Source organism: Mesocricetus auratus, unplaced genomic scaffold, assembly GCF_017639785.1.
Source record: "Mesocricetus auratus isolate SY011 unplaced genomic scaffold, BCM_Maur_2.0 Super-Scaffold_100007, whole genome shotgun sequence".
NCBI classification, from domain to species: Eukaryota; Metazoa; Chordata; class Mammalia; order Rodentia; family Cricetidae; genus Mesocricetus; species Mesocricetus auratus.
In genome coordinates this window covers 13,587,763-13,600,879 of record NW_024429191.1, presented here as the reverse complement: position 1 = coordinate 13,600,879, position 13,117 = coordinate 13,587,763, and the positions used below count along the sequence as shown (strand labels likewise).

The following is a 13,117-nucleotide window of genomic DNA, read 5'->3' as shown; positions in this document are numbered from 1 at the left end:
ATATTAAAATAAAACATGTACTGATAACAAAATATACCACTCCAGCAGACGTCTAACCCACAGCCCAGGACAACTGGGTATGCAGCCCAACACAAGAGCATAAACTTACTTCAGACATTATGAGAGGTTTTTTTTTTCCCTGCAATTTTTACCCCAATTGTACAGTTCTGGAGCATAAACTTTGTAGAGAATGTCACTGTGTTACAGTGTCAAAAGACTGGATGTGCTTGTAAGCTTTAAGTGCTGGTCTGTAGGAAATGTTTATGTATGATATACTAAATAAAAGTGAAATTCATACTGCATGCTCTGAGCAACTTGAAACTTCTACATGTATTTTGCCAATTAGAAAAAAATGCAGAGAAAAATAGTTTTGACTTAGTGATTTTTTTTTTTTTTTTTTTTTTTTTTTGGTTTTTACGAGACAGGGTTTCTCTGTATTGTTTTGGAGGCTGTCGGTCCTGCCTGGCCTCGAACTCACAGAGATCCGCCTGCCTCTGCCTCCCGAGTGCTGGGATTAAAGGCGTGTGCCACCACCGCTCAGCGACTTAGTGTTTTTAATAATTATATTTTCACCTGTGTGGTTGTAAAATAATTGGTGCAAAATGTTTTTTTTTAATTTTTTCTTTGGGTTTGTTTTGTTTTGATTTTACATTTATTTAGTTGTGTTTTGGTGGGAAGAACAAGAAGCTACCATGACATACCTCTAGAAGTCAGGGATAACCTGTGGAATTGGTTTTCTGCTTCCACTGTGTGGATTCAGGGGATCAAATCATCAGTCTTTGTGACAAGTCCCTATAACTACTGAGCCATGTCACCAGGCCAGCAAAATTATTTTTACTCAAAAAAGAAATATGGTGACACACGCCTTTAATTCCAACGATTGGAAGACAGAGGCAGGCAGATCTTTGATTTGAAGGCCAGTTTGTTCTACATAGTAGGTTCTAGGAAAACCATGGCTACACAGAGAAATCCTGTCTCAAAAAAAAAAAAGATAAACAGACATAGAACATATTTCATTTCTAAATTTGTTATTAAATTATTGGGCAACATTATAACAAAAATTATAAAAAGCAAATTACACCAATTCTCAACTCCATCTTCTGTGCCAATGATGTTCAGTTAAAGTATCAGGTCAACAAATCTGAGGGAGCTACAGTCAGCCTAAACATGTAGCTGCCATCACCTCTATCACATTTTTCCATATCATCTGCTTTTCCATATTTTTCTCTAAAATTGGAATATCTTCATTTTTTATGAGGTATACTCAGAGACCCAGAGTTAAGCTCAGTGTTTGTGTACTCGCTAGGCATATAGGAAACATGAGTTTGATTCTTAGAACCACAAAATTAATTAACTAATTAATTTAATTATCATTTGTAGAGAAGGGAGATCCAGCAATGTAGGCCTAGGAATTCTCCATCCATTTTGGGGTGATAAGTATGATCAGAGCACCTTTTATACCTATGTAAAATGTCACAAAACACTTCATACCATTAATATGCACTAAGAAAAATAATGTTCCATTATGACATCACTGAAACAGCTGTTCTTCACAGTTTAGCGTGTGTCCCTCTTCAGCTTCCGTGTACACATACACATGCTTTTAACTGGCACAATATACTACCGTTACTTGTTATGTTGTGTCTGTTGCTCTGTGTTAAAATGCATAGATGCACTTCATTCTTTTAAAGCTGCAAAGTTTTCATTTTGTACAGTTTTCCATGCAGTAGCTTGAGACAGTCATCTCTGTGAGCTTTATTCATTCATTAGTGTGTATTAAGAACAGCAGGTGCTGGTCCAAGCTTCTTGGATAAATCATACTGAAAAGTAATGTGGGATATGGAAAGGAAGGTTCTCTAGGCATCAGGGAATGGAGCCACTGAACTCTTGCTCATCACTTGTGGTACTTCACCTCCCCAGCCATGAACTCTAGACCAAGCTTATGAATTGTCTATTTGAAGCAGGCCTTACAATCAGAAAGTGGTTAAGAGTCATGCTATGGCACATGCTGTATGAGCTCTTGACCAGCAGGTTAGTATAGTGCAGGCGTAGATCATTGAGGTCTTTTCTCCTGGAACAGCCTCCATAGTACCCTCCAGCACTATGAAAGTTAGCCAGCAGGTGTAAGTTTCCCGGTCAGTTCCAAGTTGATTTCCTTGTCCTGCAACCAACAGGTGTGATATCTTCGGGAGAAGGTCTTACCATCCAGTTGTGAGCAAACAAGAGTAATGTCAATAGCCTGTAACTGTGAGCTTTAAATGATGGTGGTGTGCCCATGTGGGTTAGTAAATTGATACAAGTGTAAGATGGGTGGGGGCATGGTATGTGTAGCAACACTGTATCTTCCTGCTGACTTTGCTGGAATCCTAGAACAGCTCTTTAAAAAAATACTTATCTTTGGAAAAATAGCAGAGATTTGGCATTTGTTACATTGCTTGAGTGCATGAAGTAGGCCTAGCTGGAAAGATGACATTTAACTAGTCTTCCTGTAATAAGAGCTTATCACAAGGATGCCTTAGAGAAGAGTGTTCCAGGCTAAAAGATAGACGCAGAATCCTGAGGCAAGGATGTATGGGACATGTCTAAGGAGCTGTGAAGGAAGTGGGATCAACAAAAGGGAGAGTGATGAAAGGTAAGTCCTGAAGGCCTGCAAGAGTCCCTGCTGTGACTTTAACTCCAAGTTAAACAGGGCCTGTAGGATGTGTCGGATTTTTTGCAGGGCAGAGGTTGATTTGGTTGGTTGGTTTTTTGCTGTTTGGTTTTCATTTTGTTGTTTTGGGGTTTGAGTTTTTATTTTTTATTTTTGAGATAGGGTCTTTGTATTTCTGGCTATCCAGGAGCTCACTGTGTAGAGAAAGCTAGCCCCAAACTCGAAGTGCTGGTATTAAAGGCATACACCAACATGCCCAGTCCTGTATAGCATTTTGAACAGAGGAATGTCATCCCTCTGGCTGCCTTATTAATTGTAGAAAACACAGTACTGCAAGCTAGAGATGAGGTAAGACTGTCGTGGCGATACAAGAGACAGACTCTGACCAAAGTGATGGTGGTGAGAAGTGGTGGAGTACTGTGGGGACACCAGACCTTGAGCAGAGACCCACTTCCCCTTCTGCCTGGGAGTAGGCAGCTGTAAGACAATGTTTTACTAAAAACATGTTTACTAAAAACAATACAATGCCCGGGGCAATAAGTTTCTGGAAAAGGCCTGCCCACGGAAACTGCCCTGACCTCGACCTTGTCCAAAGACTAACCGCACCTTCAGACCCACCCACATCCACCTCTGGTGTCAGAGCAGAACCAGCCAGGGTAGAGGAGAAAGCAGAAGCTTCTCTGGTGGGAGCCTTTCTTAGGAAGTTTTCTTGAACCTTTTTTGGGGCCTGCTTAAAGTTTTCTTTACATCGTTGAACAAGTCTCTGTGTTGTCAATCCCCGACACCCTCCGCACGTTCTCGGACACAGGCTGCGCGGCAGATGCGACAGAGTACTAGTTACATTTTGAAGCTAAACCAAAGCAAATGTGCTGATCATTAGTTGAATGAATGAAACGGTGTTTGAAAAGAACATAGATAAGGCAATTTAGCAAATGAGCAGGAACAAGCGAGTCGCTGCTGAGATGGAGAAGCTGAAGCAGAGGGGGCAGGCAGCTCAGTAGCTCCACATTGACTGAGTTTGAGATGTTGGTGTCATCCACATACAGATGCTGAATGTGAATTTGGCATGTAGTAGTTCCAGACTAGAGGAATGAGTGTGGGTGAAGTGTTTAAAGTTACAGAGCTCAGTAAGGTGGCTGGCGGAGGCAAGAGAGGGGAATATAAATACAGGAAACTTAGTGTAGTGTAGGAGGGAAAGATGAAGAGGAGGGATCAGCACAGAAGAGTGCCTGCAGCCAGCACTGATTAGGGGAAGTCAGACCGGTGGGAACTGAGGTCGTCACAGTGTCAGGAGCTCATTAGTAAGAAGAGGAGAGATGAAGACAGTGCTACAGACCATTGGGTTTTTTGTTGTTGTTGTTTGTTTGTTTGTTTGTTTTTTGAGGAGTTTTGTTGCAAGGAAGCAAAAGCTAGCAGCAGCAGCCAGAAAAGTTTTGTGTTGTTTTCTCTTTTGAAATGGAACAAATCTTAGCATGTTTTGTGGTCTGATGATAATGATCTAATAGCAAAAAGAAATGATTGCACAGAAAAGAAAAAAGGAAGCTGTTGTTGCTTCAACCTCAAGCACAGAAGAGCTAGGACTGGCTGAATTGGCCAAGGGACTGACTTGCAGAGGCAATGTACTACATGAATTCAGGTGCCTGTAGAAGCATAGGGGTAACAGTGAATATTTAGAATTCAGGATGTATTCCCAGGTCATACATTTTTACATTTTCACTAGACAATAGCATTCATCTCTTATCATTTGTGATCCTAACAGTTTGTTTAATTTTCCATATCCTTACCAACACTGTGTTCCTCTCTAGTAATCTGAAAGGAAAAGATTGTATTCCCTACAATCTTCATAACTTAATTCCATTGCAGCCCACTTCTGTCTGGGGATGTTGGCTGGTCTGCAGAGTAAGAGTGGGTCCTGTGACCTGAGCACTGGAAATGAGCATCCTGTGGCTCTCTCCCCACAACTGTTCTGCTCCATCATCTTGATTGCACTCTCTCTTCACAGTGTTCATCCAAGCCACTAAGAAAAACTTCAGCTTGTAGAGCTGTCTGCTAAATATCAAGCTAGTTTTAATGATGAAAGGAGAAAAAGAAAAGATGAATCAATGTACTGGGATGTTTTCTAAGGCAGGAAGCAAGATTGCACATACTGGTACAAGGTGGTAGGGTGATATATCTTACCTCTTGGACCTTCCTTATGCCACCACCACTCCACCCCACACTCCACTCCCAACCCTGGCATAGAAAACTGGTAGGACATGAACAAACAGCTAAGCTGTAAACCCTTTCTGCTGATTGTGTAGTGAAGGGCCAGAGAGCAGGCAAATGATACAGTATTGGCTTTACCGTGAATTATGTACATGGAAGGGATTAGAGGAAAGTAACATTTTCTGTGCCTCGTACATCTAACTTCATCTTCTCTTTCCCAGACCGCAGCCCCTCCATGGGCTCTTAGACTAGAGAACAAGTGAACTGTGTAATACTTTACATTTATTGGGCACTGTCCCACTTACTGTTTGTAAACACTTTGCATATGCTGTCTTCTTAAGAGCCTTAGAAATTATGGGTATTATTATCTTCATTTTATTGATAAGGAAACAGTGACTTACAGAGGTTAATAATGTGCCCAGATAACCAGATAGTAAGCATTTAGGCGAGCTAGCTATTCAGTTCATGGCATTCTCATCTCCTGAGGCCCTAATAGCTTTGACATCCATCACAAGCAGGCCTTGTGTTAAGGACAGGGACTTTGCCCCTACCACTGATTATGACAGATGTAATCAATGAGACCGTGTAGTTAGGGGTTTTTGTTTTGGTTCTATGCTTGGAAAGTCCTTCACTTAAGGAAAGTCTCCTGCCTCTGGTGCTGCTGCAGTAGTAGCAAAGAAGCTTCAGTGGCTGCCTGCCTGTCAGGGCCATTGCCTGCCACTACCGCAGTGCTGTAGTACAGATCTCCCTCTTAGGAGGAAGAGCAGGGAATGAAGGATTGGAACTACCCAGGTCTGGGGTATAATAGGCAAGGAAGGTAAAAACAATATCTGAGAGACAGAAGAGTCTATATAATAAAGTGTGTCTAATTGCTAGACTTTAAGTCCTTTGAAGGCACAGTCTCCAATGTTGGAAAATATTGCTGAATAATACATCCTGGAGAGAGCTAAATTCAGTGAAAAAAAATAACTTAACCAAGCCTTCTCTTTCATAGTCTTTAATAGTAATCATAGAATGCTGGGACACCTGAGTAACATGAGATAGTTTCCTAATGCAGATGTATTAATCATGCTTTTGTAAAGCCATTATAGTAAATTAATGAAGTAATTCAGACACATCTGACACAGTCCAAAAGGCAAGTATGCCAACATTGTAACTTCAGCATAGCAGAAAAGATGATCTGAATATCCTGGATGATAGATAATCTAGTCTATTACATTCAAAACTGCCCCATGAAGTTTCTAGGCTGTCTACTAAATCTCTTCTGCAAAGTACATAGAGATGTTAGGAAAGTAGATGAGGAGACCAGTTCTGCTGAGGGAAGAGGAGAGCAGGGAGAAGACTTCACAAAACAACCAGGTGGCCATGAAGTGCACATAGCTTTTACTTCTCCCGTAAGGATAGCAGTATAAAATAAACCCTCAACTTCTTTCCTTTGTCTCTGGCCCTTAGCAAACACAAAATGTGTGAGCACCTCCTTGTCTCCAGAATTACCCTTGCTCTTTCCATCTTCTATCTATAGTGCTTTTCTTATTCAGAAAAGTAAGGGTAGAGATATGACCTTGATTTATATTTATTTGAGACAAGTACCCCTACTGTCTTAGTTGGGGTTTCTGTTGCTGTGAAGAGACACCATGAACATGGAAACTCTTATAAGGAGAACATTTAATCGGTGCTCACAGTTTCAGAGGTTCAGTCCATTATCATAGTGGAAACATGGCAGCAGTGGTGGTGATAGAAAAGTAGCTGACACTCCTACATCTTGGCTTGCAGGCAACAGGAAGTGAAGTCATACTGAGTGAAGCTTGAGTAAAAGAGACCTCAAAGCCCACCCCCACAGTGACACACTGCCTCCAACAAGGCCATACCTACTCCCACAAAGCCATACCTCCTAATAGTGCCACTTCCTATGAGCTTTGGGGGCCATTTACAGTCAAACTTCCACACCTACTTTCTTTTTTGTTGTTGTTGTTTTTTTGTTTTTGTTTTTTGTTGTTGTTGTTGTTGTTTTTCGAGACAGGGTTTCTCTGTATTGTTTTGGAGGCTGTTCTGGAACTAGCTCTTGTAGACCAGGCTGACCTTGAACTCACAGAGATCCGCCTGCCTCTGCCTCCCGAGGGCTGGGATTAAAGGCATGCGCCACCAACACCTGGCTCCACACCTACTTTCTTAGACTCCCAAGCCTTTGTACTTAATGTACCCAGAACACATCACATCTTCCAAGGCTACCTGAATACTGCAATTGGCCCTTTAAGCATAACCTGTTTTATGAAGCCTTGTCTACTGTCTTCTACCTGAACAGAATTTATCTCTTCTGTTGCCATAGCATCATTATTCACTACTCTGATGGTATTTGTCAAGTTTTATGGAGTTAATCGCAAATCTCTTCATCCAGCCACAGTAAACTCCAGAGCAAAGTTTGCTTTTATTCATGTGTTTATCCCAGCACCTCACAGATAGTAGCTGTTAACTAAATACTGTCATACTGTTAACTAAATACTGTCATATTGTGTTCAGTCTTTGTGGAGATAAGGCATCTGTCTCTTGGGTAAGTTAGAATGAGGATGTGTTATTGAATACCTTCCAAGGTAGACTTCAGCTTTTCAGACAAAGCTTTTGCTTCTCAAATGTCTAAGTTATGAGCAAAGCCACATGGACGTCCAAGGCCATAACAGCAATGGCAGTATTTTAGTAATAGATCAAAAAGGGGACACTTTCACCCCAGCTAGTTCGATTTCATGTTCTACTAGAACTATCAGTCCTTTTTAATCTCAAGTATACATATGGTTACTGTGATACGCCTGTCAAGTGTGAGTTGGCAGGATGCTTGCCTAGGATACTCAAAGTCCAGGATCTTTGATTCCCAGCATCTCATAAACTGGATGTGGAGGTGCAGACCTGTGATTCCAGGATACATTCAGAAGCTGGAGTCAGGAGAATTAGAAGTTAAAGAAAAGGAACACCATGATATTTTTAAAATAGAATCTTTTCTTTTTGTCCCTTTCATCTTTAAATCTTAATTTTAAGAATAAAATAATAAAATTAATTTTATCCTAAAAATGTATTTTAATTTAGTATAAATAATAAAATGTATTAAAATTTAGAATAATTTTAGGTATTATATCTTATACACCCATAGGTGGGTTGACAGTGGGGAGACCACTGACTAATCCTCTTGAAATAATGGCATGGGTGACCATGTCAGACCATCAAGGAAGTCTAAATATTAAGCACTAAGAAGCTGAAGCAGATTCTAAAAAGATGAGGTGTGAGAAGAAATGGATTGTGTAAGGTAGAAAGTTGTTGCCTCTGCAAGCATTTGGGGGCAGGCTTGAGGTCATTAGCAGAGTTGGTGGTTATGAGCAAAAAGAAAAAAAAGAAATAAAAGAGAAAAGATCAACTTGAGCAGTAATCTTTACCATGGTTCTCACCACTTTGAGAAGCTACAGTTGCTTCTCTTCTACCTCCTTGAGTTCACAGATTGCTCTTGGGGCCACTTCTACCCACAAACATACAAGGTGATGGATTCTGGGAACCTTAATTCTTTTCCAAGTTGGCACAGAATAAATTATACTTCTAAATTTTAGAAAATGAATTTAGTTTCAATTTTACAAGCAGTGCTCATTTGAATAGGAAAAAGAAGAGCTACGAAAGAGCATGTCTGTTGTTTAAAGAATTCCTGGATACTGCTTAGCTACACATTTTCAGAACACATTTCAGACACAAAAATTGTTGATTATAAATGCTAAGTACTACTGAAATGTTGAAGTGATTATATAAACAGTCTTGTTAATGGCCAGCATATATTTTATTCGGGATTCTCTAAAGGAACAAAACTGTGGGGCATGGTGGCACACACTTTGGAAGGCAGAGACAGATGGATCTCTTTGAGTTCAAGGCCAACCTAGTTGACATGCCAACATACCAAGTTCCAGGACAGCCATGGCTGTATAAAGAGACTATGTCTCAATAGACTGAACATGGTGGTGTATACTTTACTCCCAGTACACTGGTAGCAGAAGCTGGTGGATCTCTGAGTTTGAAGCCAGCCTGGTCTATATAGTAAGTTTCAGCACATAGACCCTGTCTCAAAAATAAATATATAATAAGGAACAGCACTGATAGAAGAATATAAATTAACAGGGGATTTATTTGCCTTGCACAAAACTCAAGTCCAAATAGATCAAAGACCTCCATATAAATCTATTTATACTGAACCTCATAGAAGAGAAAGTGGGAAATACCCTTGAACACATAGGCACAGGAGACTACTTCCTAAATGGAACACCAGTAGCACAGACACTGAGAGCAACAATTAATAAATGGGACCTCCTGACACTGAGAAGCTACTGTAAAGCAAAGAATACAATCAACAAGACAAAATGGCTCCCTACAGAATGAGAAAAGATCTTCACCAACCCCACATCTGACAAAATATACAAAGAACTCAAGAAACTAGACATAAACTACAAAATAATCCAGTTGAAAAATGGGGTACAGATCTAAACTGAGAATTCTCAACAGAAAAATCTCATATGGTGGAAAGGTAATGCTCAACATCCTTAGTCATCGAGGAAAAGCAAATCAAAACAACTCTGAGATACCATCTTACAGCAATCAGAATGACTAAAATAAAAAACATTGATGATCGCTTATGCTGGAGAGGATGTGGAGTAAGGGGAACACTCCTTCATTGCTGGTGAGAGTACAAACTTGTACAGCCTCTGTGGAAATCAGTATGGCGATTTCTCAGAAAATTAGGAGTCGATCTACCACAATACCCAGCAATACCACTTTTGGGCATATATCCAAAGGAGGCACACCACAAGGACATTTGTTCAACTATGTTCACAGTAACATTATTCATAATAGCCAGAACTAGATACCCCTCAACTGAAGAATAGATAAAGAAAATGTGGTATATTTACACAATGGAGTACTACTCAGTGATAAGAAACGATGACATCCTAAAATTTGCAGGCAAATGGACAGAACTAGAAGAAAATCATCCTGAGTGAGGTAACCCAAAACCAGAAAGACAAATATAGTGTGTACTCACTCATAAGTAGATACCAGGCATAAAGCAAAAGTTACCTAACCTACAATCCACAACCCCAGAGAAGCTAGAAACAAATGGAAGCAGATGCAGAAATCTACAACTAACCATTGGGCCAAGCTCCCAGAGTACAATTGAGGTGAGGGATGAGCGAAAGCATGAACAAAGGAGTCAAGACCATGATGGGGAAACCTACAGTATCAGTTGACCCGAGCTAGTGAGAGATCACTGACTCAGGTCTGACAAATGGGGAACCTGCATAAGACTGAACTAGAGTCCCTTAATATAGGTGACAATGGTGTGACTGGGACAATATATGAGGTCACTGACAGTGTTTCCTAGATCTAATACTAATTCACAAACTGACTTAATGGAGCCCATTCTATATACAGAGATATCTTACCCAGCCTAGACACAGGGGGTGAAGTGTTGGGGGGTGCCGTTGTCCTGCCTCAATGAGATGATGGGACAGACTTAGTAGACTTCCTAGGGGAGGCTTTGCCCTCTTAGAGGAGTAGATGGGAGGTGGTGTGGGGGAGGAAGTGGGGAGAGTGAAAAGAGAGGAGGGAGCGGGTACTGAGATTGAAATATAAAAAGTATTTAGAAATTAATTAATTAATTATTTTTTAAGGACCAACCAAAAGGTGGGAGGGTGTTAGAATGGCTTACAGGTTGTAGTCCAGGTACTCCACCAATAACTATCTCACAATGGGTTTATTGAGACTCTGGTATTTGTTCAGTCTATGGGACTGCATATCTCAGCAGTCCCTATCTGATACTGGGGCCCTAGAAGATTCCTAGAGAACTGCTAGTGTTCAGTCTGGCTTGGAATATTGAAGGAGGTTGTAGTACCAGCGAAAGAATGTCCCAGTTACAGGATAGATGAACTTGCTGGCAAGAGTGATGGAAAACAGACAAAAATCAAAAGCTTCCTTCTTCCATGTCCCTTTATGCTGAGGCTAGGAGCTGTGACCCAGACTTATGGTGCATCTTCCACCTTAAGTGATCCAATCTAGAAAATCTCTCACTAGTATACCCAGCTGCCTGGGTTTTAGTTGATTCCAGATATGGTCAAGTTGACTATCAAGGTTAGCCATCAAGCCTAGAACTTTGGTAGAGATTTTAAACTAATCATCTCAAGATCTAAGATTTAAAGAGAAAATAAGAAACTGCGATTATCTTGTATAGTGGTAGTAATTTCTGTGTCTCATCTAGTTCCAAATCCATGAGGCTCCTATAAATAAAGTAACACAAGATTAAGTTCACAGGAATTAAAACTTCACCTAGAGTTTAGAATCATTTACATCTTAGACTTTCTTTGTTTCTGACTTAGCTGCTTGTTTTTAGTAATATTTTAATAATTCTTGGGGAGTTTCATACAATATATTTTGAACATATTCACCCCTTCAACTCCCATTACCATCCTCCCCTCTCTTCCCACTATGGGATACAGTTTGTGTTGCCCAGGCACTCTTGGGAGCGTGACCTGCACTAGCACGTGATCAACCTACCGGGGTCTCACACTGAAGAAGAGAGACAGTCCTTCTCCCAGGAGCTTTCACATTCGCTAGCTCCTCAGCTAGTGCTGGGATTTGCTTAACTGGTTATTTTATCCTACCTCTTTTTTTTAATGTTTTACTAACTCTGTTTCTCTTTTTTTTCTTTTTTAACATTTATGTATTTATTGTGCATGTCTGTGTATGTATATTCATGTGTGCAAGGAGCCACAGAGCATATGTGGAAGTCAGAGGACAACTATGGCAGTCCAGTCTCTCCCTCCACCATGCAGGGGTGAATTTCAGGCCATAAGACTTGACAGCAGGGGTCCTTGGCCACGGAGACATCTCACCACTCCTTACCTTACATTTTTTATTAAAATGTTTATTTAAGGGCTAACAGTTCATTTACATTAAAGTACATAAACTAATCTGAAGAGTATGTGTGTCTCATGGTTTTCTTCATGTTTACGTATATAACAGTGTAATCACCATCCAAATCAAAACACTAACCTTTCATAGTATCTTTGTTTGATTTTTTTTTCCCTTGGGCTCTTCATTCTTCCCAAGTAAATGATCTTGTGTATTTATTTTTTGTACAATGGGTGATTCAACTTGGGGGACATGCTGGAGGAAACTTAACATTAACTGCAAACTGAAGATAGCAGTGTGTCTCACAAATTCTTTGAATTACATCTCCTTATCACTTTCTTTCTGCTTTTACTCTATAACAGGAAATCAGATCCTGTCTCTTGGGAGTCTCTCAAAAGATCAGATTTATCCAATGAAACTCAAGGGCATCTCCATCTGCTATTCAGCCCTCAAATCTGCCTTATGTGGAAATTATGTCAGCTTTGGCGTCTTCAAGTTGTATGGGGACAGCCATTTTGACAACGTACTCCAGGCCTTTGTGAAAATGCTGCTGTCAGTGTCCCACAGTGACTTGCTGGTAAGCACGGCTGTGCCATGGGGTCTTCATGTGAAATGTGAAATACCGGTACCATAGCCTGGAATTGTTACAGTGAAACCTGGGGAATCCATACACCACCACATTTTATGCTTCAAGACAGCATGCTTGCTTCAGATTTATCAGACCTGGACAGCTCCAGTGGTTATTTCTATAATTCAACACACAGGCTAAAATGTCACAGCTGTCACTTCTAACCACTTGGTCATGCAAAATGCTCCAGCCTCTTCATATGAAAATAGGCATAGTAATGTTAGTGACTTTCTTTCAGCTATATTCATAATTCAAAAAAGAAATGCAGGATCAAATGCAGAATTTTCCCTTCCTTTCATTCTACCTGTTAGCTTCTTGCTGTTTGGCCTTCCTTTGTATTAAAATTTTGGTATGGCAGACAGTGGCAAACTGAACATTGAGCAAGCTGATATATAGACCATTATTCATTTAGTCATTTACCTTGAGTTAATTGCCTGTCTGCTTCTCTAGGCCACACGTTTTAAATGAGTACTTTGAAGAATATGATTTTTGGCCGCTTTTCTGCTGTGACATTTAGCTTCTGTGATATGATACACATCAGTGATCTCTAAACTTTGAAACCTTTCAGAGATGTCTGGGATGCTTGTTAGAAATGCAAATTTCTAGACTTCTGGCTTGTCTCATCAGCAGATTTGCTTTAAAACATTTTTGCCAGTTTATACAGAAGTCGTTGTGTACTTGTGTTTTCAGTAAGTAGTTTTTAAAATAAT

The 13,117-nt window shown here is 40.3% G+C and overlaps 1 protein-coding gene across 2 annotated transcripts in view; it reads left to right on the top strand.

The window, feature by feature from the left end:
• The window catches only part of Ranbp17 (RAN binding protein 17), a 323,547-nt gene that overhangs the window by 263,715 nt on the left and 46,715 nt on the right, over positions 1–13,117 (top strand). For both annotated transcript variants that reach the window (XM_040748431.1, XM_040748430.1), the window contains one exon: positions 12,142–12,356. In XM_040748431.1, the coding sequence (XP_040604365.1) occupies positions 12,142–12,356 (215 nt within the window). The remainder of the gene's footprint in view (positions 1–12,141; positions 12,357–13,117) is intronic.